Genomic DNA, 27,928 nt, shown 5'->3' with positions numbered 1-27,928 from the left:
TGCAAAACACTAATGTAAGCTTGAATATTAATTTAAACTAAACTCTTTAATGGTAATTGGAAGATAAGAATAAGGAAAGGATTTGTTTGAAGATGTAAGGGATACTACACCTCGGTTAAAGGAGCTCCCAAAGCTTCGCAGAGAAGGGACCCTCCTGGGATCGGGCCCCTTCATCCCACCCCCAGGTCGCTGCTTGTGGGATAAGAGATATCCGCCAGGCCGGGCCAAGGCTCAGACGGGGAGATGGTAAGGACTTGCAGGTCGCTTGGCACTAACAGGACCTTTCTGTCACGCGCCCAGACCGCGAACTCAGCCGGGAAGAATTAACCCTTCCTTTGAGGTAGTTCTAGGACTCTGAACTACATTTCCCAGGGGCCATCGCGTCCAAGGCTACTTCCGGTAAAGGCCGCATTGGTTTATTGTCCAGGTTCCCAGACTTGGACACACATTTGTGGAGGAGCGGCGTGGAGACCTCGGTGGAATTTTGCGTTCTAAACGCGTCCTGGAACTCATGGAAGCCCTCTGCCCCAGGTGTGAGCAGTTATGAGGGCGAAGGTCGTTGCCGAGGCCAAGGCCTGCGAATTGAGATGGTCGTCTCTGGGTTCTGAAAGGCTGTCCAGGCACTGACTACATTTTCCAATGTCCACCATAGCCAAGGCAGCTTCCTGTCCGCGCACCAGCGCTTTCAGGACCGTAGGAAGCATTGCGCCCGAGTGCCCGCGGAACATTCTTGTAGGGACCGCAGGGTCAGGTAAGAGAGTCTAAGACTCAGAAGCGAAATGACCCCTGAGGGACCAAGGCCACTGGGGAGGACAGTGAGCAGTGAGAGATTAATGTTTCTGAGTCTCAGGCTTTGCCAGCAAGAGGGTGTGGGAAAGAAGGTTGTAGGGAGCTGTGTATGTATATGTCCGCTCCCGCGCGATCAGGATGAGATCTGTGTGTGCTTGTGTGAAATTGTAACGGGAGCGGGATGTGGGGGTAATCGCTTAGGAGCTGTAGGGTTAGGGTCGTGTACGTGTGTGTGTTTGCATGCGCCCGATGGTGAGGGGAGCTGTAGGTGATTGTCATGACTATTCAGGTGAGCTGTGCTTGTATATGATTGTGACTGCACCACTGTATGCCTGAACATGTGTGTAAATGTGGTAGCAGCAGCAGCTGCGGAGCCAGAAACAAAGAATATTGCGTTTAGTAACAATTACACTTATTCGTAAATGTTTGGAGAGCAGTTTCTGTGGTGGCCATTAGTTGGGCTGAGTCGGGTAATAAAGAATGTGGGGAGAGGAATAGGGAACAGTGTAGAAAACACATCCTAAGAATTTCTCTGTAAATATGAGCAGAGAAATAGAACACCAGCTAGTGGGGGTGGGGTGGGGAATGATAATATTGCAGTATATTGGTGATAATGAGTCACAAGAGAGGGAAAAGTGGAAATACAGGTAAGAATGAGTAAGCAAGGCTTATCTGTGTGGATGTAGTGCAACTGCTAGAATAAAAGAGGGTAGTAGTGTTGCAGAGAGTGAGCGGTGAGCTCAGGTTTTCAAAAAACAAGGAGCAATATCCTGTATTTGGTAGATGTCAGCAGCAGTAAGGTATATTATGAATAATCTCAGGGCATGAAATTCCAAACTAGAGATTTTTAGGAGAAAAGTCTGAAAGTAAGAAGAACAAGGATGATACCCTCCCCCCCAGACCCAATGGCAAGAAGCTGCGGAGGTGGGGGGGGTAGGAGAGGGAGATGTTGAAAAGGCTGCAGAGTCCTTTGGGGAGAGCCAGGTTTCCCTTAGACCCAAAGGTGAAGGGAATATTCAAAGAAATACAAGTTGGAGATGGAAGAGGGATTTGTTATTAATTAATTATGAATTCCGTACGGCATTCTAAAAAGTGTCAAGATTGGGGAAGGGTTGAAAAGGGGGTACATCCAACTGATTGGGTGGGAGTACAGTGTCTGAAAGAGAGATTATTAGGGAATCTAAGGCTTATGATGGACATAAACATGGACACAGGGAATATTGATGCTTATTCTGGGTTGGGTTCAAGACTGTTGGAGAGGAAGTGATAGAATAGAAAGAGGTGGATTTTTGAGTATCCATCAGGAAGAGAGGAGCCAAGGACAGAAGCTTTAAAGGTCTTTGGGGTAGGCAAAGTCATCTCTCTGCAAAGATGGGTCCTAATCCCTGGAACCTGTGAATATTTTGCTTTACATGAAGGGCAAAAGGGACTTTGCAAACAAGATTAAGTTAAGGACCTTGAAATGGAGAAATTATCCTAGATTATCCAATTAGGCCCGATGGATTCATAAAGTCAGTAAACCTTTCCCAAGGGTTTAGAGTCAGAGGGAGCTAGAATCAAAGAAGAATGATCAGAGATAACAAAATTGTTGGCTGAAGGAAGGGAGCCAATGTTGGTGGCCTCTAGACTCTGGAACATAAGGAAATAAATAATTCTCCCTTAAAGCATACAGAAAGGAACACAGCCCTGCTGACACCTTGATCTTAGCCCAGTGAAAAACATCTCAGACTTTTACCTAACTGCCTAAGCATAAGGTAATAAATTTGTATTGTTTTAAGCCATTGTGTTTATGCTAATTTGTTGCTTAGTGATAGAAAACTAATATAGCGGTATAGTGTCTTAGCCTTAGTGCTATGGAAGGTGTCTTGAGTACTGTGACATGAAGGGAACTCAGTCCTTCCTGATAAAGTTGAGGAATTCAGGTAAGGCACATAGGCCCCCTCTTTGCTTGCAATTTCCAGTTTTACTGCATTATGATATATATATTTTTTATTTGATAGAGATCACAAGTAGGCAGAGAGGCAGGCAGAGAGAGAGAGGGGGAAACAGACTCCCCGCTGAGCAGAGAGCCCGATGCAGGGCTCGCTCTCAGGACCCTGGGATCATGACTTGGGCCAGAGGCATAGGCTCTAACCCACTGAGCCACCCAGGCGCCCCGCATTATGGTATTTTTAATGTTGGAATTTAATGAATTTTTCTTTGTGATCTAATATATGGCCAGTCAATAGTATTTGTTTTCCACTTAATTTGTCTTTGCTTGACAAAAATGCATTAAAATACTCTGTGAGTGAAGTTTTATCTTACATAACCTGTAGCTTCTGCTTTATTAAAGTTGCTGCTGTTAGTTGATATATATTCATATTCATCATCATCATTATAATTATTTTTAGAGAGAAGGGGAGGGAGAGGTAAGAGGCAGAAAGCGAACCTTAAGCAGGCTCGATGCCCAGCATAGAGCCTGATGCAGGACTCGATCTCACAACCCTGAGATCATGACCTGAGCCCAGATCAAGAGTTGGATGCTTAACCAACTAACCCACCCAGGAGTCCCTAGATAGTCATCATTATTTTTATTGTGAATCGTAGGCTTTGGTATTTTAGCATGCTCAAGATCATAGCCCCTGCATTTTTTTTTTAAATAAACAAATTGCTTTTCTTTTTTTAATTTCTTTTTTTAAATTTTTAAGTAGGCTCCACACCCAGTATTGAGCCCAGTGGGGGTCTTGAACTCACAACCCTAAGGAGAAGACCTGAGCTGAGATCCAGAGTCAGACACTTAACCAACTCTACCACCCTGGCGCTATTGCTTTTTTTGTTGTCGTTAGTTTGCATTTGCTCTTTATATTTTCCCCATATTTGTAAAATTAGCTTTTTATCAAAGTTTATCAGATATATAGCCAAGTGATGATACAATCAAAAATTTTCTGAAATTTTCTCTATTCTCTCTTTTAAGGTGGAAATATGTTGTGTAGTAGTTTAGAAAGCACTCTTGTGAATAATACTCCCTAAGCTGTTGCAGCATAGAACTTCTTATATCCATTATACTTGAAGGACAGCTTGGCTGCATATAAAATCTTCGATTCTGTCATTTATTTTCCTATAGGTATACTTGAGAAACTGCCTCACTATTTGGGGCTCTGAATTTAGCAGTGGAGAAGTGTTAACAACTAAATTTCCTTTTTCTCATAGGTAACTTGATATTTTTATCTTGATTTCCCATGGGTTTTAGACTAAAATTTTTGGCACTCAGTTCTGAATCTTTTTTCCCTGCAGTATACTATCATTATGTAAATTCATGCTTTATCTCAGGAAATTATTTTTAATGTTAAAAATGTAGTTTTTAATATTCCCTTCCTTGATTTGGGTCTTCTTATTTGTAGATTGGATTATCTCTGACTTTCATGGGGTCTGCTTATTTGTAAGTTGGATTATCTCTGACTTGCATAGTTTTCTTCCAATAATTGTCATCTCTTTCTTTTTTTTATTTTGTTCTGCTTACTAGTTTCTGTATTCTTTTTTTATGATGAAAAAAAAAAACTGTATTTAGACTTAGCCAGCTGGACTCAGTTTAGATGATCCCAATTTTGTTGGCAGCATCCAAGGCATCATAGTCAGGGGCCAGTCGAACATATGCCTTCTTTTCTCCATCAGGCCTGATCAAGGTGTTGACCTTGGCCACATCAATGTCATAGAGCTTCTTCATAGTCTGTTTGATCTGGTGCTTGTTGGCCTTGACATCCACAATGAACACAAGCATGTTGTTGTCTTCTGTTTTCTTCATGGCTGACTCAGTAGTCAGGGGGAACTTGATGATGGCATAGTGATCAAGCTTGTTTCTCCTGGGGGCGCTCTTTCGAGGGTATTTGGGCTGCCTTCCGAGACGCAGAGTCTTGGGTCGTGGGAACATAGGTGATGTGTGGATCTTCTTTTTGTGTGTGACTGTGGACGCCTTTCAGCACCACTTTCTTGGCCTTCAAAGCCTTTGCTTTGGCTTCGGCTTTGGGAGGGGCCGGGGCTTCCTTCTTAACTTTTTTCGGCGCCATCGTCGTAAAAGGGTAGTTTCTGTATTCTTTGTCTATGCACAGAAAGTGGTATTTGTCATACCTTGTGCTTATTTGTTTTTCGTTTCTAAAGTGATTCTGCCTATGTCCTCTTTAACTTTTGTATTTAACGAACTCTCACTTATAGTCTCTCCCTCACTTCTTCCCCATTTCTGAAATCATTATAACATTTGTGCATGTAGTCTTGCCTCAGAGCTGTGATTATATCATAAATTATTTTTTTACTCATACTGGAATATTGGATAATAATTTTAATCTTCTCCGATGTCTTTTAGGCACTTTTCTTCATACATACGGGTATTTTGGCACTCTTTTCAAACATATCTAACAATATCTTGGGACACAATGGTTCTAATTTTGTTATTTTTTTGGAAGGTGATAGATTATCTCAGAATAGCTATCACTGGTGCTTTCCTTGTGAAAAGGTAGTTTTTAGTTTCTTCTGCTCAAGAGTTCCCTCCTCTGTAACTACAATAAAAAACAATTTCTTTAAAATAGAGTTCCTCGGGGTGCCTGGGTGGCTCAGCGGGTTAAGCCGCTGCCTTCAGCTCAGGTCATGATCCCAGGGTCCTGGGATCGAGCCCCGCATCGGGCTCTCTGCTCAGCAGGGAGCCTGCTTCCTCCTCTCTCTCTCTGCCTGCCTCTCTGCCTACTTGTGATCTCTGTCAAATAAATAAATAAAATCTTTAAAAAAATAAAATAAAATAGAGTTCCTCAGGGCACCTGGGTGGCTCAGTTGTTAAGCATCTGGCTTTGGCTCAGGTCATGATCCCAGGGTCTTGGGATTAAGCCCCGCATTGGGGTCCCTGCTCAGCAGGAAGCCTGCTTCTCCATCTCCCACTCCCCTTGCTTGTGTTCCCTCTTTTGCTGTCTCTCTCTGTCAAATAAATAAAATCTTTAAAAAAATTAAAAAATAATAAAATACAGTTTCTCTACAGAGAAAGGGGAACCCTCTTGCCCTGTTTGTGAGAATGCAAACTGGTGCAGCCATTGTGGAAAATAATATGGAGGTTCCTCAAAAAGTTTAAAACAGAACTATCCTGTGACCCAGCAATTGCAATACTAGGTATTTACCCAAAGGATACCAAAATACAGATTCAAACAGCATTATCAATAATAGCCAAACTATGGAGAGATGCCAAATGTCCATCACCCAATGAATGGATAAAGAAGATGTGATGTGTTTATATATACAAAGGAATATTATTCAGCCACCATAAAGCATGAAATCTTCCATTTGCAGTAACATGGGTGGAGCTAGAGTGTATTACGTTAAGTGAAATAAGTCAGAAAAAGACAAATACTCCTATGAGTTCACTTATAGGTAGAATTTAAGAAAGAAAACAGATGAATATATGGGAAGGGGAAATGAAAAAAAGGAGAGAGTAAAATAAGCTATAAAAAACTTAATGATAAAGAACAAACTAATGGTTGACAGAGGGAGGTGGGGGAAGGGATGGGCTAGATGGGTGATGGGTATTAAGGAAGGCACTTGTTATGATGAGCACTGGGTATTGTATATAAGTGATGAATCACCGACTTCTATTCCAGAAGCCAATATTGCATTGTATGTTAACTTCCTAAAATTTAAATGAAAAATAAATAAATAAAATATGGTTCCTTTGAACAGCCAGGTTTTCTTTGTTGTTCAGAACATAACCTGGTTCAGAAGGACTCCTACTATCACTTCTGAGTTCCCTAGTGTCTTCTCTGCTGCAGTTAAAGAATATAGCCAGGGGTGCCTAGCTGCACAGTGGAAGAGCATGTGACTCTTGATCTTGGGGTTGTGAGAGTTTGAGTCCCATGTTGAGTATTGAGTTCACTTTTTATTTTTTATTTTTTTATTTTTTAGTTCACTTTAAAAAAAAATTTTTTTTAAAGAATACAGCTAGCATCCTAATTTACTTGATGAGGCCGGTATTACCCAGATACCAAAACCAGACAAAGCATGTCTCATAAGAATTTGAGTGTAATAAATCTCAACAAAATATTAGTAAGCCAAATCCAGCAACATATAAAATGAATTATACAGCATGACCAAGTAGAATATATCCCAGGAGTGTAAGGTTGTCTGAACATCCAAAAATCAATTAATAGGATATATCATATCAATAGAATAAAAAATATCACATGGTTATTTTAATAGATACAGAAAAAGCATCTGACAAAAGCCAGTGCCTTCGTTTATGCTAAATGAGAGACACTAGTCACAGTAAGTTCACATATTGTATGATTCCATTCATATGGAAGTCCAGAATAGGGAAATCTATAGAGACAGAAAGTGAATTAGTGGTTACTTAGGACCGAGAAAAAAAGGGAGGGAGAATGAGTCACTTGGGTTTTGGTTTGGGCCAGGATTTCTGTAGACTCACTTTGACCTTTTTTCTGTAGACTCACTTTGGAGAAAATGGCATTCTTACTCCCTTTGAAAGCTCTTGAGGAAAACTTGACCTCTCATGATTCCTTCCTTCTAGCTCTGCTTTCTCAGGACTCTACTTCACCAGGAGAGGAGTCTAGAAGACTGATTGATTCTTGGAATTTTAAGTCATCATGGCCCATGTGAGTTGGAATTGCCTCTCGCCAAAATTATAATCATTTATATCACATTGGATGAATACTTTTATTTTTTATCCTTAAGCTGCTTACTTGAGTTACTATTCATTGTAGTAAGTGATATTCGTGAAACAGTCCACTGCCTTCCTTAGGTGTCCCTCTTCTTTCCAGCATGGCATTCAGCACCTCCTGTGTCCCAATACTTTGGCAGAGCACTGAATGAGGAGAAATGTTTTCCCTTAGAAGAAATAGTAGAGACTATCTTTTCAAACCTGTGGGTTAACAAGGTGGAACTGCTACACTACAAAGGGATACACTACATGAAAGCTTTTATTTATTCTGTAGGATGGGTTGTTTCAATTAGTAGAGGTGAGAGTTGGTGTTGGTTGGTATTCATTTTATTCATTGGCAGTTTATCATGCTTTTAAATAGAGGATTGATGAAAGGTTAAGTTCAGAGAGATCTGGGATCTTGCCAGGAAATCAATGAGAGATTAATATTATTATTATTTTTTATTTTTTTTTATTTGACAGAGAGAGATCACAAGCAGGCAGAGGCAGGCAGAGAGAGTGGGGGAAAGCAGGCCCCCTGCCAAGCAGAGAGCCCAGTGCAGGGCTTGATCCAGGACCCTGAGATCACCACCCAAGCCAAATGCAGAGGCTTAACCCACTGAGCCACCCAGGTGCCCCTAGAGAGATTAATATTATTAACAAGACATGTGCTGATTGTCAGCTACTTATCCTAGAACCCAGTGATTTTATATAGTCCCACAGAAAATGGTATTCAGTTAAGAAGTGTGTCTTCTAAGAATCCTTTCAACTTCAGCTAACAGAAAATTCAACTAAAAGTAGCCTAAGGGGGGAAGCGTTTATCACATAATAAATCTAGAGTTAGTCATGTAAGCCTGGCATGGCATCCCAGCGGTATCAACAAAGAAACTTAATTCTGGACTGCCATCCTGTTGTCTGGTGCTTGTCACTGGAAAGTCATAAGGATGTTGTGACTGAACAACTGGAGACTGTAAGAGCATATAGGCACTCAGCTTCAGTCACACTAATTTCCATGTCATTTCCCCCATATGACAGGCAGCCAACTTCAGTTTTTGCTCAGTGAGTATACTTCCTACACTGCCCTTTTCATTTCTTCCCCCTTGTATCTAAAAGATTTTAAAATTTCACCGTGATGCTCGTGTTGTTTGTTTCAGCAGGTGATGATGTTCAGGGATGTGACCGTAGACTTCTCTCAGGAGGAGTGGGAGTGTCTGGACTTGGAACAGAGACATTTGTACAGAGATGTGATGTTGGAGAACTACAGTAACATGATCTCACTGGGTAAGATTCAGAACCTGACCCCAGAAATTTCTGATTTCCACATTGTGAATTTTTGAATTATCTTTCAAGGATCTAAGGGAATTTCTGATTTCCTTCTGGGAAAATATTTTATGCTTTGTAAATTTGGTAAAAGTCATCAATGGGAACCTCCATCTTCTCCATCCTTTAGAAATACTTTATGCCTTTTTCTTGCTGTTCCTATAATTGTCTGTCTTCCTTCGTAACTGAGGGACTAGATGTAAATTTTGAAATCTTTACCTCATGGTTATTTCCTATTTCTTATCTCCGATCAGGACTTTGCATTTATCAGCCGGATGTGTTCTCTTTACTGGAGAAGGGGAAAGAGCCCTGGATGGTTTCTCAGGATGACACAGGAGGACCTTGCCCAGGTGAGTGAGGGCTGAGCTATCACAGGGAAATCATCACTGTAGATAAGAGCCCAGATGTTTAGTGAGGCAGCAGCATCTCTGAAATATTGGCCTTGAGTCTCCTCAAGGGATTAAAAACCTGTGGATAACAATCTGAGACCTAGACAAAAGTAACCTCTTCACCATGCATGTCCAAATGGCCCTTCTCTTCACCTCCAAATACCACTCCAATTCAGTGCTCTTCAGTTTCTTTCCCTCATGTTATAAAAAGGTAAGTGTCATTCTTTTTTTCCAGTAGTCAGTTTATCAGTGCTTTGACACAGTCTTTCTCTCTTTTTTTCATTTAGATATTTGTAAATTTCTTCATTTAGATATTTATAAATTTCTCCCTAAAAAAAAATTGACCCTGTTTTTATTTTACCTACTATATCTTAAATTTTTCTTATTTTGCCTAAATTCTCCCTTCCTTCTGCATTTCCTACACTCACCAATTTGTTCTTTTAACCAACATTTATTGATTTTCCAATTTCATTTTGGGATCAGAAGGGCTAACAAAGAGTATATAATCTATTAAGAAACTTGTATTCTCTTCTGTGACTGGAACATGCCCAAAAATTTTGGCAAAATAGGCTCTACATTAAGAGAGGGCCTGATAGCCTGCTTAGTTGAAAATCAGGATAATAGGTGAAAATGGCTTCTGGCTACAGTGAATAGTAAGCAGCAGAAGAGAGTTGAAGGCTAATGGAGGACAACAAAGAGAGTACAATGTCATAAAAGACAAGTCCTGGCTGTCAAGAGGAAACAAGGCACATATTTGGCAAAGTGAAGCTAATTGATGAATTTTCTATTATGGGCAGGACTCATATTGAAATAACATACTCTTGGAGCTTTTTTTTTTCCCCCACAGTATTTGTTAATTGTTTATTTAGGAGGGGTTTTTATTATTTGAAATATCAAGGAAAGAAAAATTTTATTTCCTTATTGGAATCATGTTTTTAAATTCCAGAGGTTATATTTGTGTTTTAAAATCGTTCTTTTTCTGAACTACCAATACCTGAAACAACTTGAATGAATCTCCAGGATATTGTGTTGAATGAAAAATGCCAAAGGTCACATGCTAAATGAATCCATTTATAGAACATTTTGGAAATCACTAAATTATAGAGATTGAAAATATATTATATATATATATATATATATATACACACACACGTGTGAATATGTTATATATATGTAATATATATACACATGTGTATATATATAATATGTGTATATAACATAACGTGTGTATATAACAGACTACATTATATATATCATGTGTATATATAATGTAGTCTGTTATATACACACGTTATGTTATATACACATATTTTATATATATACAATATATACATATACATATGTATACGTATGTATACGTATACCATACATATGTACATACATATACATACGTATATGTATACCATACATATGTATAGTATACATATGTACGTATATACATACATATGTATGTATGTATGTATATAATATATACACATATATGCAGACTACATTATATATAGACTACATTATATATATATAATGTAGTCTGTTTGCATTAATATTATTTGGTTATTTATTTAATTTTGTTATTTATTTAATTTTGTGCCAGATAGTGTTTGTAGAACGCTGTGGTAAAACTGGTAAAACTATTGCCTAGGGTACCTTCCTTCACAGAGGATTATTTGTTTCTACCACGTACCTGAAGGCATTAACATTTTGGTTGCTTTCTCAAGCCATCACCCTCCTGAGTCACTGAGATAGTTTGAAACTGAGCTCTAGTTCCTGTATAGGTCTCTGTTTTACCCATATTCCTTGATTATAGCCCTTCCATTGTATCTAAACATGATGAATGTTTAGGACTCCCCTATTGACAGACACTGGATACTAATCTCTATCTTCTCAGCCCTAAGATAAGGTCTGTCAGTCTCTAAGCCAAATGCTAGTATCAGTACAATATGAATAGTAAAAATTGGCTGAGCCTTTCAGTATGTTCAAATAATAGTAGTTGTAATATTTTCTTGTTTTATTCATCTAAAATATTCCACCAGTAAGTTTGATATCCCATACAGATTTGGTAGAGAATTTATAACATAACCACATGACAATTTCATTGGATCTGGCACATATCAAAAATGAGTCACAGGGGTACCTGGGTGTCCCAGTGGGTTAAGCCTCTGCCTTTGGCTCAGGTCATGATCCCAGGGTCCTGGGATGGAGCCCCACATCGGGCTCTCTGCTCAGCAGGGAGCCTGCTTCCCCCACCCCCCACCCTCTCTGCCTGCCTCTCTACCTACCTGTGATCTCTGTCTGTCAAATAAATAAATTAATTAATCTTTTAAAAAGAAGTGAGTTACAGAGTGGTCCTACTTATTCCTAGCTCATGCCAGACTCTTTGCCCTTGGCAACTTCCCAAACTATTTTCTTTTGAAATATCACACATGATTATGTCCTTTAACCTAAAAGCAACATATACCTGTGTTACTGAGTTCCTACTCTCTGTTAACTCTAGACTAGATTACTTCCCACTACACCTGATATTCTGTTTCCCAACATTACAGTTTTTTTTTTAAGATTTTATTTATTTATTTGACAGACAGAGATCACAAGTAGGCAGAGAGGCAGGCAGAGAGAGAGAAAGGGAAGCAGGCTCCCCGCTGAGCAGAGGGCCCGATGCGGGGCTCGATCCCTGGACCCTGGGATCATGACCTGAGCCGAAGGCAGAGGCTTTAACCCACTGAGCCACCCAGGCGCCCCTACAGTTTTTAAGCTCAGAATTATATAAAACATTCATCATAATAGCTTCCATAGTACTTGAAAATTTGTAGATACTTTATAATAGTTTCAGTGGCCTTGCATAGAAGGGAAAGGAAGAAGAGACCTAGGGAAGGGCTTGAAAGCATAAAGCAGAATGGATGAACAATACAACTATTCTTAAGACAAAAGCAACTTGGTGGAGCTGTGACAGAAAGTTGAACTTGGCGATGCGCTGTGGCGGAAATAAGCAGGCTGAAGTCTTTGCTTGTACAAAGGCAAATTGAAAAATGATTAAGTAGGGCATGATTACATTTCTGCATATTTGTCTTTGAGTTAGTTTATATATACTTTTGATTCTTCCTATCTGTACAGAAAGTAATATGGAAGCAGTATACGCATTCATTTCAGTAAAGATGGAAGGGACATTAATCATATGATTAAATGATCCCAATTGTGCTTCCCAGTACCTGGTTTTTGTAAGATCCTTTACTCTATCCTAAATTCCTCCCATTTTCTTTTCTTCTTCTTTTTTTTTTTTTTTGGTCTTGTAATGTATTTTTTACAGAATTATTTTTTTAATGCCTAACATACGCTAAGGGTTGATTTCATACTGAGTGAAACAGTCTTATCTTTACATTGGCATTCCATGACTGGGTGGTACTTTAATAATCATGTTTTTAGTTGAACTACTCAGATGAATTTCAGTAAGACAGAGGTTTTTTTTGTTTGTTTGTTTTGTTCTTAGATTTTATTTATTTATTTGACAGACAGAGATTACAAGTAGGCAGAGAGGCAGACAGATAGAGAGAGAGGTGGAAGCAGGCTCCCTGCAGAGCAGAGAGCCCGATGTGGGGCTCGATCCCAGGACACTGGGACCATGACCTGAGCCGAAGGCAGAGGCTTTAACCCACTGAGCCACCCAGGTGCCCCAAGACAGAGTTTTTATATATCTAATAACCCCCTCAACTTTTATTAGTTCTCTTAAATTTCTATTTATTTTTTGCCCCTTTTTCATATTACCCAGAATTTGAGAATCTCTTAAGTCATTCACTTCTTGTATGCCTTATGTATTTTAGGATTTACTTTTTATAACTACATTGGACATTTTGTTTGTTTTTGAACAGTAAAACAGTATGAATTTATTTTCTTATCTTTCAGACATGCAGACCAGATGTCAGAGCAAGAAGTTATCACCAAAAAATGTCACTTTTGAGAGAGAATTGACTCAATTGGAAATTTATAAAAAATACAGCCTTGAATATTTATGTTTTAGGGGTGATTGGGAAAGCAAAGATCAGTCTGAAACACAACAGGAAAATCAGGAAGAATGTTTAAAGCAGGTTATACTCACCAATGAAAAAACATCCACTTTTAACCATCACACAGCTTTTAATGTACATCACAAACAGAATACAGGAAAGAAACTGAATGAATTTAAAGAATGTGGGAAAGCCTTTCCTTCTGACTCAGACTGTACTCAACATCAAGTAATTCAAACTAAGGAGAAATTTTGTGAAGATAAGGAATATGAGAAAACATTTCTTTCTGACTCAGAACTTACTCAATATCAGATAGTTCATGCTGCTAAGAAAACATATGAATGTAAAGAATGTGGGAAGGCATTTAGTTTGCGTTCAAGTCTTACTGGTCATAGGAGGATTCATACTGGTGAAAAACCTTTTAAGTGTAAGGAATGTGGGAAGGCCTTTAGATTTCATTCTCAACTTAGTGTCCATAAGCGTATTCATACTGGCGAGAAGTCTTATGAATGTAGGGAATGTGGGAAGGCCTTTAGTTGTGGCTCAGACCTTACACGACATCAGAGAATTCATACTGGTGAAAAACCCTATGAATGTAATGAATGTAGGAAGGCCTTTAGTCAGCGATCACATCTTACTAAACATCAGAGAATTCACACTGGTGAAAAGCCTTATGAATGTAAGGAGTGTGGAAAAGCTTTTACTCGTGGCTCACACCTGACTCAACATCAGAGAACTCATACTAGTGAGAAATCTCATGAATGTAAGGAATGTGGAAAAGCCTTTATTCGTGGTTCAAATCTTGCTCAACATCAGAATGTTCATGTAGGCAGGAAACCCTATGAATGTGAGAAATGTGGAAAAGCCTATATCTGGAGTTCACACCTTGCTCGACATCAACGAATTCATACTGGTAGGAAACCTTATGAATGTAAGCAATGTGGGAAGACATTTATTTGGGCCTCATATCTTGCTCAACATGAGAAAATTCATAATGAGAGGAAACTCTATGAATGTCAGGAATGTAGAAAGACCTTCCTTCATGGCTCAGAGTTTAATCGACATCAAAAAATTCATACTGGTGAGAGAAACTATGAATGTAAGGAATGCGGAAAGACCTTTTTTCGTGGCTCAGAACTTAATCGACATCAGAAAATCCATACTGGAAAGAGACCATATGAATGTGAAGAATGTGGAAAAGCCTTTCTCTGGGGTTCACAACTTACTCGACATCAGAGAATACATACTGGTGAGGAACCTTATGTATGTAAAGAATGTGGGAAATCTTTTATCTGGGGTTCGCAACTTACAAGGCATAAGAAAATTCATACTGACACAGAAGCCTATGAATGTAAGGAAAGTAAACAGATCTTTGGTCACCATCCATATTTTACTGAACAGAAAATTCACAATGGTGATAAACTCTATCAATGGAAAGACTATGGGAACACCTTTAGTCAGGACTCAGACTTTGCTCAACACCAGGATATTTACACTTTTGAGAAATCCTATGAATATAAAAATTTTGAGACATCATTTTCTCCAAGCTCTCACTTTATTTCACTCTTATAAGATCTTATGATATAAAAATATAAGAAAGTCTTTATTCGTGACTCATTACTTGATGTCCAATAATTGCATCATTTGAGAAACCCCACAAGTGTAAGTAATACTGAAAAACTCTGTCAGAGTACACAACACACTCAACAGCAGAGAATTCATAATGCAATCTGTATTAATACAGGAAAGCATTTACTGAATGGTTTTCCATTTGGAATATCAGAGTAAAACCCTATGAATAAGATGACACTGTGAATCTTCTGAATCATTTTTAAAACATTCTCCACATCATTGATATTATTCTGCATAGAATTTAAATCTAACTCACATAGGACAACCTTCTATCACTATTTAAATCTTGTTACACTTCCACAAAATTATACCAAAGGTGAATTTCTGTTATGTAATTAATCTTGGAAAGCCTTGACTATGTCATTCAACTTCTTTGGTATCCTTAGTTCCAACACATCTTATCTGTATTTTTTGGAAAGTAACTCAAATCTGTGTCTGTTTGCTTATTTATTTGATTATAAGGGTTAAATGAGCCTGACTACTTAAATGACATCATGACCATCATTAATTTTAGTAAGACCATTTCTATGAGAAAGACCTTGATAGTATAATGAATATAAACAAATATGCCAATAAGATACATGTCTTATGGAATGGTAGGATAATTCTGAAGAAAAACCAGTAAAATAGAATGAAGGGAAGAAAGCTTTGAATCAGTATTCGTTTGCTGCACCAAAAAATCCATACTATAAAGAAAGCCTTATTGTTTTAATAAAAGTGGGGTTGTCGAATGTTCAGCAATGTTTTTTGTTTTGTTTTTAAAGGCATTTGGGGGCGCCTGGGTGGCTCAGTCGGTTAAGCTGCTGCCTTCGGCTCAGGTCATGATTCCAGGGTCCTGGGATCAAGTCCCACATCGGGCTCCTTGCTCAGCAGGGAGCCTGCTTCCCCCTCTCTCTCTGCCTGCCTCTCTGCCTGCTTGTGCACTCTCTATCTCTCGGACAAACAAATAAATAAATATTTATTAAAAAAATAAAGGCATCTGGAAGTGATCTGTCTCTAACAAATTTCTAAAGCCAAATGTCCTATTCATTTTATCACCACAATTAAGATTTAGAAATTAAAAAATGGCCAAATGAATTCCGACCTCTTGGAAATGGATTACTACATATATAAATAATTGTCAAAGTAATAAGCAAATCAAAAGTGAAATTACAGGCTATTTAGTTGTGAATGATAATGAATCTCATATATCAAATCCTATGAACATGATCATGGCAGTTCTCAATGGCAATTACTCTGTGTATATAACTAAAACAATTAAGGGCGGTTTACTCCTTGTAAAGTGTGGCTCACCACTATATCTCCGGCACTTACAACAGTGCCTGTCATGTTGTGGAGTCCAAATATTTGTCAAATAATGATTACTGAGGTAAACAAGCTAGTGCCCCAATGGGCATTTGAATTAATGGAAAGTTTTGATGAAAATAAGGCAAAAATCATAGAATAAAGAACAACAAAAAGTAGGGTGTTTTTTAAAAAAATTTTTAAGTTAAAATGTTTCTTTGAAGAGAACTATTATTACTAGGCTTTGGCAATGCCTTCACATGATGATAAGAAAGGAGAATTCTGATATATGTTTTAGAGGATATTTTTCATGGTCATATAAATATATATAAACCTTATGAGACCCAACTTTTAAATAGAGTATGGTTTGTTTTCTAGGAAAACACTTTAAATGATTAAATTTTAAGAGTAACTGAAAGGGGCCAAAAAACATAGTAATTGGAAAAAATAATCTTTAATAATCTTCAAGAATCATGTAGGAACATTGTACAGATAATTGTACAGGCTACCCCCTGAAAGACAGAAAATCCTTTGGAAAAATTCTGAGCAGATGCTAAAAGATGAACAATATTCTGATAATAAAATTAGATGTGGAGTAGTCCTTGAAAAACAAATCCCAAAATAATTTCACTCGTGAACATACATAGAAAAAACCTAACACAGTAGTCATATGATATTTACCAAGAATGTTTAAACTCTGATATGGATGGGTGATAATTCTGTAGTTTACACAAAACTGAAAGATAGCAATGATGAAGATGTACCTTTATCAGTTCAGTACTTAATTTATTCTAAGAGTATCTTCTTGGTACCTTTTAGTATTACATAAGTTAAAGAATGTTGAGCTTATACATGTATTTAGCACATTCATAATTCAGTTCTTTAACAGTAGCTAAATAGTATTAGGGAACAGTAATTCCCTCCAAAATTATTTTCTTCTGTGGAATTTCTCAACTCACATGGTAAAAATGAAAATTTTTTGTTAAATTACTTTATAATAAACCAGCCATTTTCATTCATGCTATTTTTTTAAGGTGATGAATACATTGAGAAAAATAACTTTTTGGACATCCATATACAGTAAATGTGGGGCTTTCCTTTTTCCTTTCACCTTAACTTCTGTGTTGAGTTTAGTATCTGTGTGCATATCAGGTACTCCTGTCTCCATTGTGAATTCCTGGATCTCCTGAATGCCGCAGGTACATGTTTCTTGAACCCCTTTCCATTGGTATGTTTGTGAATTTTGATAGTGTCTTCTCTAGTCTACATTAGAGATGACAGAACATTCCTTAGTTTTTCCCTAACCACCTTTCTTTGCAGTAACCATTCTGCTAGAATCATTTTGGGAAAGAATTTTTAATAATTACTATTTGCACAGTTGGATAAAATTTATGGGAAAGAAAATTAAATAGATTTATCCCTGGCAGTGTAACATGAGATGAACTCCCAACAAATCAAGATATCTAAATGTAAAAAATATTTTTTAAAAAATAAACTTTATTAGCAATATATGGGTAAATTCCTTTATAGCCCCAGAATGGAGTTATCAACAATTATGACTCAAAAATCCAGGAGAGGGGCACCTGGGTGGCTCAGTCATTAAGTGTCTGCCTTCATCTCAGGTCATGATCCCAGGGTTCTGGGATCAAGCCCTGCATCAGGCTCCCTGATCAGCAGGAAGCCTGCATCTCCCTCTCCCAATTCCCCTGCTTGTGTTCCCTCTCTTGCTGTCTCTCTCTATGTGTCAAATAAATAAAGCTTTCTTTTTTAAAATAAATCCAGGAAAAATAAAGAAGGAAAAAGTAATTTTATAGGACTAAATGTTAAAGGAGAATGACAAAATGGAGATATTTGCAACTATATCACAGACTAATATTCCTAAAGACTCTAAAAAGTGAGATAAGAATGCAAGTTAACACACACTGAGATACCACTTCATCCCAATCAGATGGGCAAAAATAAAAAAAGTGTATTAATATACTCCTTTGGCAAGACTGGAAAAACAAGGACTCTCAAACTGCTGGTGAAAATGGGAAAAAGTACAATTCATATAGGAGGGAATCAAGTAATGTCCACATGTAGTCTCATGCATTTATCATAAGACCAGCACCCTTGTTTCTATCCCAAATATACACTTGTAAAATTACACAAAGGAATTTTTTAAAAACACTATTTGTGGGGCGCCTGGGTGGCTCAGTGGGTTAAGCTGCTGCCTTCGGCTCAGGTCGTGATCTCAGGGTCCTGGGATCGAGTCCCGCATCAGGCTCTCTGCTCAGCAGGGAGCCTGCTTCCCTTCCTCTCTCTCTGCCTGCCTCTCTACCTACTTGTGATCTCTGTCTGTCAAATAAATAAATAAAATCTTAAAAAAAAAAAAACCACTATTTGTGGGGTGCCTGGATGGCTCAGTGGATTAAGCCTCTGCCTTGGGCTCAGGTCATGATCCCAGGGTCCTGGGATCGTGCCCCACATCAGGATCCCTGCTCAGCTTGCTTCTGCCTCCTCTCTGCCTACTTCTGCCTACTTGTGATTTCTTTCTCTGTCAAATAAATAAATTTTTTTAAAAATCTTTATAAAATAAAAAAAAACACTTTGTAAATGCAGCAAACTGGAAACAACCCAGATGACCAGCAACAGACTGGCTGAATTAATTATATGAATATACAGTGGGATATTGTGTACCTCTGTTCTAGGGAGTGATCTTCAGGATATGTTAAATGAAAAATAGGTAAGTTCAAAATTATATGTATATTATGCTAATATTTGTGAAAGAAGAAAGGAATACAGTATATGCCTGTACTTTCAACAAGAAATCTCAAGATGAAACAACAGTTAGGAGAGGGCAAGGATGAAAGATAGTTATCTTTGGTTATACCTTGATTTCTATTTTGACTTCAGACCCATGTAGATATTCTATTTTAAAAATTAAGTCAGAGGCAGTTGGCTCAGTTGGGTTAAGTGTCCCACTCTTGATGTCAGCTCAGGTCAAGATCTCAGGGTTATGGGATCATGCCCTGTGTCAGGCTCCACACTCGGTGGGGAGTCTGCTTGAGATTCTCTCTCTGCCCTTACCACCCCCCCAACTCATGCACTCTCCCTCTCTAAAATAAAATCTTTTTTAAAAAATGAAGTCAAAGAGAAATAGAAAACCTACATATCAAAAACAAAGAATTTGATTCCACATCATGTTATAGCCTTTCCTAGTCTTGTTAATAGTAATATTGGTATTTTAGGTGAGTCCAAAATTAATTACATAACTTAATTTCATGAGGAATTTTTTTTCAAAAGAAAAACATAAAGAAGTAAAATAACCTTAATTTTTCATTTGAATTGGAAGTATGTATTTCTTACCTCTGTCTGCCAAAGGATTCAAAAGCTTTCATGACACAGAAACAGTGAGCTCCCCAACTATCCAGACTGTGGTTTTCAAATTCTGTTTTCTATTTAAAAAAAAAAAAAAGAAGCTAGGGCTCCTTGAAGAAATGACATAAGATAGGTCAAGGGTAGGAAATGTATATATGGTTATCATAAAACATCTTATTGTGCCTAAAAGCAATAAAGCTATCAAAGACCATAGGATCATCAACCAAAAGGAATTGACCAAAAACAGGATAATTTAAGCATCAAAAACTATATTGAAACCATGATTGTAGGTAAACCTTCCTAAATTCAAAATGAAAAAATGTGATAGATCCCTTTATGGGGTTTGCCAGAGTAGTAGTTCATTCTGAACTTTCAATAAGATACAGAGCCAAGCATTTATCATGATTATTCTGTACAGGCTATAATCAAATAGAGGAAATTTTATTATAAAATAATTAGCTAATATATTCAGAAAGAATATATTAAAGACTTAGAAAGTTAAATTTGGCATCCTTTAATAAAATAATGGATTTAGCAACAATCCATAATAAATGGGTGACTGGGAATTTCAAAAGGTAACAATCAGGTTGACAACACCTTAACTAGTTGGCAAAAATAAATTAGAACAATATGGTATTAATATGCCTCCTAATATGATGCCATAGAAAGTAGAAAGTACTACTTAAGATATATTTCCCAACATTGAACCTGAATTACTTTAGCCTCTTGATCTAATTGTCAGTTGATAGGAAATAAAATGAATTTAAAAACCCTTTAAGTGGTATAGTGAAGATCACAATTGGCCAAATCAGAATGTGGAAAATTCTACATGACAAATAACTAAATTTCTTCAATAAATTAGTGCGATTGTAAGGAGGGAAAGAAATGAAGAATTTCCATAGTTCAAACGTAACAACCAGATTCTAAGTGTGGAACGTTCTTGGGTCCAGCCTTCAACAGATAACTGAATAGATATTTTAAGGAAGTCATGAAAAATTGAACATGGATTGGGTATTAGATATTAAGTAATTTTGTTCATGTGGTTGGATGTGGTAAAGAGAGTGCAGTAATTTCAAATGGAGATCTTTATTTGCCAGACATATTAAAGGGTTTGTGAGTGAAATGATATGATTTGCATTTAGATACCTGAGAAAAAATTAGGGGATGTAGTAAAGGAAGAAAAAGAAGGAGGGGGAGGGGAGGAGGGGGGAGGAGGAGGGAGGAGGCGAAAGGCGGGGAGGAAGAGGAGGAAGGAGGGGGAAGGGGAGGGGGAGAAGAAGAGGAAGGGCAGCGAAGTATGAATAGTTGTCTATACTCTTTCAGAGCATGTTTTAAATTGTTCATAATTTAAAAAAAAAAAACTTTTTAAATAACTACCCTCTCCCAAAAGGGAATATGCATAGTCATTTCAGCGGTGATTCCTCTTCTCTAGTCATAGTTCCTCTCTAGTTTAAACTACAATATGTATTTTATCCTTAATCACCATCAAAAGACCTTATATAAATCAGGATCAAGAAAGAGGGAAAGGGAGGAAATATGCACACACACACACATACACACACACACTCATACACACAATCAGGGAAGAAAGAATGTAGAGCTACTGTAGTTCTTTTTACAAGTCTTGAGACTGTAATCAGTATTTAATACTTCCTTCAGATATTTATTTCATGTTTTCTTCCTTAAAAGCATCTCAGATTGTATTCCCTCTCTGTTCAACATTTTGTTATGAAAATTTCAAACATACAGAAAAGCTGAACAAATATTACAGTAAATTCTGTATGCCCACTACCTAAATCTACCACTAACATTTTACTGTACTTTCATCTGGGAGCTCTCTTTGGGTTGATTAAAAACCTCCATTCCTGAAGGATCTGAGCTTTTATTCATCCCCTCTCTTTGTGGAGTTGCTATTGTAATCATAAATTTTTGTTAGTGGGTAGCAAATCTGTGGATATCATTCCTTGACACATTTCCTTTTCTCTTTGTCAGTAGCCTGAAGGGCCCCCAATGTCAAAAAGGGCAGGTTCAGTCATAAGGTCATGTCTTGAAAGAATAAATATCATCAACCAGTTAATGATGAATGATTCAACATGTGTGGTCATATATTGTCCTATGGTTAGCCATGCAGTCTCTCCTAGGATCCAGCAGCCAGGCAGAAGCTGTTTAATAAGGTAAAAGTAGGCACGTGGAAGAGGTTTGTGTTTCAAAATTGTAGGATTCTTCTCTTGGTTCTCCTATTAAGGAGAGAAAGAAAAATTTTAAATGGACATTTACAATAGCATTAAAAACTGATAGAAATAAATAGAACAAAAGATGTTTGGGGTGCCTGGCTGGCTCAGTGGGTTAAGCAACTGCCTTCGGCTCAGGTCATGATCCCAGGGTCCTGAGATCGAGCCCCACATTGGGGTCCTTCCTCAGTTGGGAGCCTACTGTTCCTCCTGCTTGTGCTTGCTCTCTATCTCTGTCTCTCCCTCTCTGTGTGTCAAATAAATAAATAAAATCTTTTTTAAAAAAGGTGTTTAAAACCTCTATACAGAAAACTATAAAAGCATATTGAGGGAAAATTAGAGACTTGGATAAAGTTAGCTGTATACCTCAATGTGTGGAAGAATCAATATTGTAGAGTTGCTAGTTATCAAACTAGAGATCAAGCAAACTCAATAAAAAAATCACAACAGAAAATTTTTTAAACAGCCAGCTGATTTAAAAGTTTATATGGAAATACAAAGTGTCATGAACAAGCAAGACACTTGAATAAGAACAATTTGGGAGGACATTCAATATACACTAAAACATAAGTATATAGATAATAATACAATATGGTATCATATATATGGATAAATAGACCAGTGAAACCAAACATGATCTGAGAAATAGATCCATGCTTATAGGGGCACTTGAGATATTCAGGCAGAAATGCAGAGCTCTGGGGAATGAACACCTCTTCAATAAATTGTTCTAGAACAACTGAGTATCCATTTAAGAATGCAATTGGGCAACTAGGAAATCCAAACCAGATGGATTGATGGCTTTACAACAAAAGACAAAAATAACATTTTTAGAAAACAGCTAAGACTATTTCATAAGAGAAAGTATTTTAAATATAACTATAAAGGAATAGTGTTCTCTATTTGCATTAAGTTCATTAATTCTGTTAATCAACAGTCAACTTTTTTTAAAAGATTTTATTTATTTGACAGAATCAACAGTCAACTTTAAAAGAGTGAACAGTTGATTGCCACTGGCCAAGATGGAGAAATTGGCCAAATAACTAAAAAGTTATAGGTGAAACCATGGTTTTCAAAACACAGAACATCTTGAAGTGTCCAATTCCAGTGAAGGACAGTGATACCCGAGGATCATGAGGTTAGCGCTATGATTGCCCAGATTATGAATGGGAGGGGTAACCAGGCAGAGCCCAGTTGTTTCCTCTTGTTGATGATGGGATGATGAGGCCAATGTGGTCTGAGTTTACAGGACAGAACACCAAAGATGTCCTGAGATCAGCAGAAGATTTCCCTTAAGTTCAGCTAAATACTAATCAATACATTTATGTGAGGAAACTACCTGAAGCCGGGGGATATCACCACCTGAAAGAATTGGAGGGAACAATTCTCAGAACTCACAGAGGTCCTGATGTAATTCCTGCTCCCAACAGTCAAAGTGGACAACCTGACTTCACATGATGAAGTAGAGTACTCAGAGGATTTTACCTTAATAGGGGAAAATTTGCCACAGACTAACCACTACTCTGATCCCACTTAACAAAGGTTACAAGAAAACTCCAAAAGAATAAAACTTTCCAGGGTGCCTGGGTGGTTCAGTGGGTTAAGCTGCTGCCTTCAGCTCAGGTCATGATCTCAGGGTCCTGGGATCAAGTCCCACATCGGGCTCTCTCCTTGGCAGGGAGCCTGCTTCCGTCTCTCTCTCTCCGCCTGCCTCTCTGCCTATTTGTGATCTCTCTCTGTCAAATAAATAAATAAAATCTTAAAAAGAAGAATAAAACTTTCCAAATAACAGTATTCCAGACAAAGATCAAGAATATTTTTTAGGAATAGAAAAATATGCAGCACCTAATGGCAAAGTTTATATCTGGCATCTAGGAAATAAGTATTGGGCATCTAACATCCATTAATGAGAAGACATCCCTTAAGAAAAAGAGAAGGGGATTTCCTCAACCAATAAAGAGTATCTGAAAATTCTACAGCTAGCATCATACTTAATGCTGAAAGACCTAAGATCAGGAGAAAGAAAAAGATGTCTTGTATTCCACTAAGTATTGTACTGGAGGCTCTAGCCAGGGCAATAAAGAGGGGGAAAGGATGGAGGGGATATTCAGATTGGAAAGGAAGACCTAAAACTATCTTTATTAACAAATGAATGTCTATGGCATCTACAAATAAGCTACTAGTACTAATAAGTGAGTTTAGTGAGGTTATTGGATACAGATTAATATACATAAATCAGGGGCACCTGGGTGGCTCAGTGGGTTAAAGCCTCTGCCTTCGGCTCAGGTCGTGATCTCAGGGTCCTGGGATTGAGCCCCGCATCGGGCTCTCTGCTCAGTGGAGAGCCTGCTTCCTCCTCTCTCTCTCTCTCTGCCTGCCTCTCTGCCTACATGTGATCTCTGTCTGTCGGATAAATAAATAAAATCTTTAAAAAAATATATATATATATACATAAATCAAATTTTCTTTTTGCTAGCAATGAACAATCTGAAACTTCAATTTCAAAAGAAACCAAGTGCCAGTTACGACACCACAAAGAGTGTGAAACACTGAGTGATAAACTTGGAAAAAGAAGTATACCAGAAAAGCTAAAAAGCACTGCCAAGAGAACTTAAAGAAGACCTAAATAGACAGAGATGCACCATGTTCAGAGATTGGAATAGTCAATATTGTTATGATGTCAGTTCTTTCCAAATTGACATGTAGGTTGACAAAGTACCAACTAGAATATCAAGAAGCATTTTGTTTTGTTTTGTTTTATGGAAACTGATTCATAGATATGCAAAGGATCTAGAAAAGCAAAACAACCTTGAAAAAGAACAAAATTGAAGGACATGGACTATCTAAGTTGAAGACATATTATTAAGTTAAAGTAATCAAGACTGTGCATTATGCCATCAAGGTGGACAAATAGGTCAATGGAACAGAATACAGTCCAGAAATAGACACATACATATGTGGACGACTGATTTGTGACAAAGCAAAAAGGCAATTTCATGGGTTAAAGATAGTCTTTTCAACAAATAGTGCTGGGATGAATTAGGTATGCATATGCAAAAAAATAACTTTGATTTATATGCCACACCATATAAAAAATAAGTAAAATGTAAAGCCTAAAACCACAAAACTTAACATTGGGTTAGGCAGAACTTTTTTTTTTTTAATGTTCTACTGAAAGTGTGATCCTTAAAGAACAAGTTGATAATAATTCATGAAAATTGAAAACTCTTCAATAGAAACCATTAAAATGAAAAGATTAGTCACCAACTGGGGGACATAGTTTCCAATCATATCTGATAAAGGATTTGAACATAAAAAATTTTTAACTTAATAATAAAACAAATACCCCGATTTTTAAATGAACAAAAGATTTGAACAGATATATAACTAAAGAACATATGCAGATATCAAATAAGCACATGAAAAGATATTCAACATCATGTCATTACAGAAATGCAAATTACAGCAAAATAAGCTAATAGCATACACCTATGAGTATAGTTAGCATTTAAAAAGCTGACTATAGGGGCGCCTGGGTGGCTCAGTGGGTTAAAGCCTCTGCCTTCAGCTCAGGTCATGATCCCAGGGTCTTGGGATAGAGCCCCGCATCGGGCTCTCTGCTCAGCAAGGAGCCTGCTTCCCTTCCTCTCTCTCTGCCGGCCTCTCTGCCTACGTGTGATCTCTGTCAAATAAATAAATAAATCTTAAAAAAAAATAATAAAAAGCTGACTATACCACATGTTGGCAAGAGTGAGGAGGAGCTGGATCTCATACACTGCCAGTGGGAATTTATTTTTTTTTTAAGATTTTATTTATTTATTTGTCAGAGAGAGAGAGGGAGAGAGAGCAAGCACAGGCAGACAGAATGGCAGGCAGAGGCAGAGGGAGAAGCAGGCTCCCCGATGAGCAAGGAGCCCGATGTGGGACTCGATCCCAGGACGCTGGGATCATGACCTGAGCCGAAGGCAGCTGCTTAACCAACTGAGCCACCCAGGCGTCCCTGCCAGTGGGAATTTAAATGGTAAAACAGCTTTGGAAAATATATATACATATATACATATGTATATATATATATTTTAAATTAATTTAAAATTTAATTTAAATAAAATTTAATTTTTATTTTTTTTAAAGATTTTATTTATTTATTTGACAGAGAGAGATCACAAGTAGACGGAGAGGCAGGCAGAGAGAGAGAGAGAGAAGGAAGCAGGCTCCCTGCTGAGCAGAGAGCCCGATGCGGGACTCGATCCCAGGACCCTGAGATCATGACCTGAGCCGAAGGCAGCGGCTTAACCCACTGAGCCACCCAGGCGCCCTAATTTTTATTTTTTAAACAATAAATGTTTGGTAGAATTAACCTGTAAAGCCATCTGATCCTGGACTTTTGTTTGTTGGGAGTTTTTTTTTTTTTTTTTGGTTACTGATTCCATTTATTTGCTGGTTATCAGTCTGTTCAAGTTTTCTATTTCTTCCTGTTTCAGTTTTGGTAGTTTATGTGTTTCTAGGAGTTTATCCATTTCTTCCAAGTTGCCCTATTTGTTGACTTATAGTTTTTCATAATAGTCTCTTGTAACTGTATTTCTGTGGGTTTTTTTGTTGTTGTTGTTGTTGTTATTTCTCCTCTCTCATTTATGATTTTATTTATTAGGCCCTTTCTGTTTTTGGTAAGTCTAATTAGGGGGTTATCAATTTTATTAATTTTTTCAGAGTCATCTTCTGGTTTTATCCATTTGTTCTTTTTTGTTTCAATATCATTTATTTCTGTTCTAATCTTTATTATTTCCCTTCTGCTGACTTTAGGCTTTGTTGGTTCTTCTTTTTCTAGCTCTTTTTGGTATAAGGTGGGGTAATTTATTTGAGATTTCTTTTCTTACTTCTTGAGGTAGGCCTGTATTACTACATAGGCTTCCTTTTTTTTTTTTCCAGCATAACAGAATTCATTGTTTATGCACCACACCCAGTACTCCATGCAATACATGCCCTCCATAATACACACCACCTGGTTCCCCCAACCTCCCACCCACCGCCCCTTCAAAACCCTCAGATTGTTTTTCAGAGTCCATAGTCTCTCATGGTTCATCTCCCCTTCCAATTTCCCTCAACTCCCTTCTCCTCTCCATCTCCCTATGTCCTCCATGTTATTTGTTATGCTCCACAAATAAGTGAAACCATATAATTGACTCTCTCTGCTTGACTTATTTCACTCAGCATCATCTCTTCCAGTCCCGTCCATGTTGCTACAAAAGTTGGGTATTCATCCTTTCTCATGGAGGCATAATACTCCATAGTGTATATGGACCACATCTTCCTTACCCAAGATGTCCGTTGAAGGGCATCTTGGTTCTTTCCACAGTTTGGCGACCGTGGCCATTGCTGCTATAAACATTGGGGTACAGATGGCCCTTCTTTTAACTACATCTGTATCTTTGGGGTAAATACCCAGTAGTGCAATTCATAGGCTTCCTTCTTAAGACCACTTTCGTTGCATCCCAAAGGTTTGGGGCCATTGTGTTTTCATTTTCATTTATTTCCATGTATTTTTTATTTCTTCTTTGATTTCCTGGTTGACCCATTCATTGTTTGGTAGCATGTTCTTTAACTTCCATGTATTTGTGGACTTTCCTAATTTTTTCTTGTGATTGATTTCAGATTTCATAGCATTATGGTCATAAAATATGCACGATATGATCTCAACCTTTTTTTATTTGTTGAGGCCTAATTTGTGACCTAGTATGTGATCTATTCTGGAGAATGTCCCACGTGCACTCAAAAATAATGTGTATTCTGTTACTTTAGGATGAAATGTTCTGAATATATCTGATAAGTGTATCTGGTCCAGTGTGTCATTCAAAGCTGCTATTTCCTTGTTGAATTTCTGATTGGATGATCTCTCCATTGATGTAGGTGGGGTGTTAAGTGGGGATGCTTCAGGAAGTGTCTCTGGTGTGTGCTGCATGCACTCTGTTGCTGTGTTTTGGCTGCTCTGTCCTTCAGGCCAGGCATCTGCACAGGTTCTCCTTGCCTGCAGTGGACAGTGTTTGGACCTTGTCCAGAGTGTGGCGAATTTTAACGAGGTGTGCTCTGGTCTACCTGTTAAAGGAGACTTGATGCTACTTCCAATAGAACTGAACCCTTGCAGAACTCTGTGGTCAGGAGACATGGTGTGGGTGGGGTTTTCTGCTGGTGTTCTGGGGAAGGGACCTGTTGCACTGGGACTGAGGCACACTTTCCCAAGAAGGGCGATACTGGCCAAGTGCAGGGACT

At 37.9% G+C, this 27,928-nt stretch overlaps 2 protein-coding genes and 1 pseudogene across 4 annotated transcripts in view; 1 reads left to right on the top strand and 2 right to left on the bottom strand.

Annotated features, from left to right (window-relative positions):
- The window catches only part of LOC125088414 (zinc finger protein 345), a 124,758-nt gene that overhangs the window by 76,846 nt on the left and 19,984 nt on the right, over positions 1 to 27,928 (bottom strand). Inside the window, exons 2-3 of the mRNA XM_047709557.1 lie at positions 21,504 to 21,670; positions 19,422 to 19,510 (exon numbers count right to left, since the gene is read on the bottom strand). The gene's annotated coding sequence lies outside the window, so the exon portion shown is untranslated. The remainder of the gene's footprint in view (positions 1 to 19,421; positions 19,511 to 21,503; positions 21,671 to 27,928) is intronic.
- On the top strand, positions 414 to 15,520 carry ZNF790 (zinc finger protein 790). Of its 3 annotated transcripts, none has more exons than XM_047709447.1 (5): positions 414 to 751; positions 7,325 to 7,409; positions 8,611 to 8,734; positions 9,028 to 9,123; positions 13,057 to 15,520. In XM_047709447.1, exons 2-5 carry the CDS (start codon positions 7,401 to 7,403, stop codon positions 14,727 to 14,729), a joined length of 1,902 nt encoding a protein of 633 aa, XP_047565403.1. In that variant the 5' UTR covers positions 414 to 751; positions 7,325 to 7,400; the 3' UTR covers positions 14,730 to 15,520. The 3 variants fall into 3 exon arrangements, with proteins under 3 accessions (XP_047565403.1, XP_047565402.1, XP_047565404.1); XM_047709446.1 differs by having other exon boundaries at positions 8,608 to 8,734; XM_047709448.1 differs by lacking the exon at positions 7,325 to 7,409 and having other exon boundaries at positions 8,608 to 8,734.
- LOC125088457 (60S ribosomal protein L23a-like) lies at positions 4,335 to 4,847 on the bottom strand (annotated as a pseudogene).

The sequence above is a fragment of the Lutra lutra genome, chromosome 17, assembly GCF_902655055.1.
Source record: "Lutra lutra chromosome 17, mLutLut1.2, whole genome shotgun sequence".
In the NCBI taxonomy this organism is placed as follows: domain Eukaryota; kingdom Metazoa; phylum Chordata; class Mammalia; order Carnivora; family Mustelidae; genus Lutra; species Lutra lutra.
This window is presented reverse-complemented; position numbering and strand designations above follow the sequence as displayed.

Excerpts from the sequence above, each read along its gene's own strand:
- ZNF790 (XM_047709446.1), top strand. Across the intron at positions 8,735-9,027 it reads CAGTAACATGATCTCACTGG|GACTTTGCATTTATCAGCCG; the intron begins GTAAGATTCAGA and ends ATCTCCGATCAG. Across the intron at positions 9,124-13,056 it reads CACAGGAGGACCTTGCCCAG|ACATGCAGACCAGATGTCAG; the intron begins GTGAGTGAGGGC and ends CTTATCTTTCAG.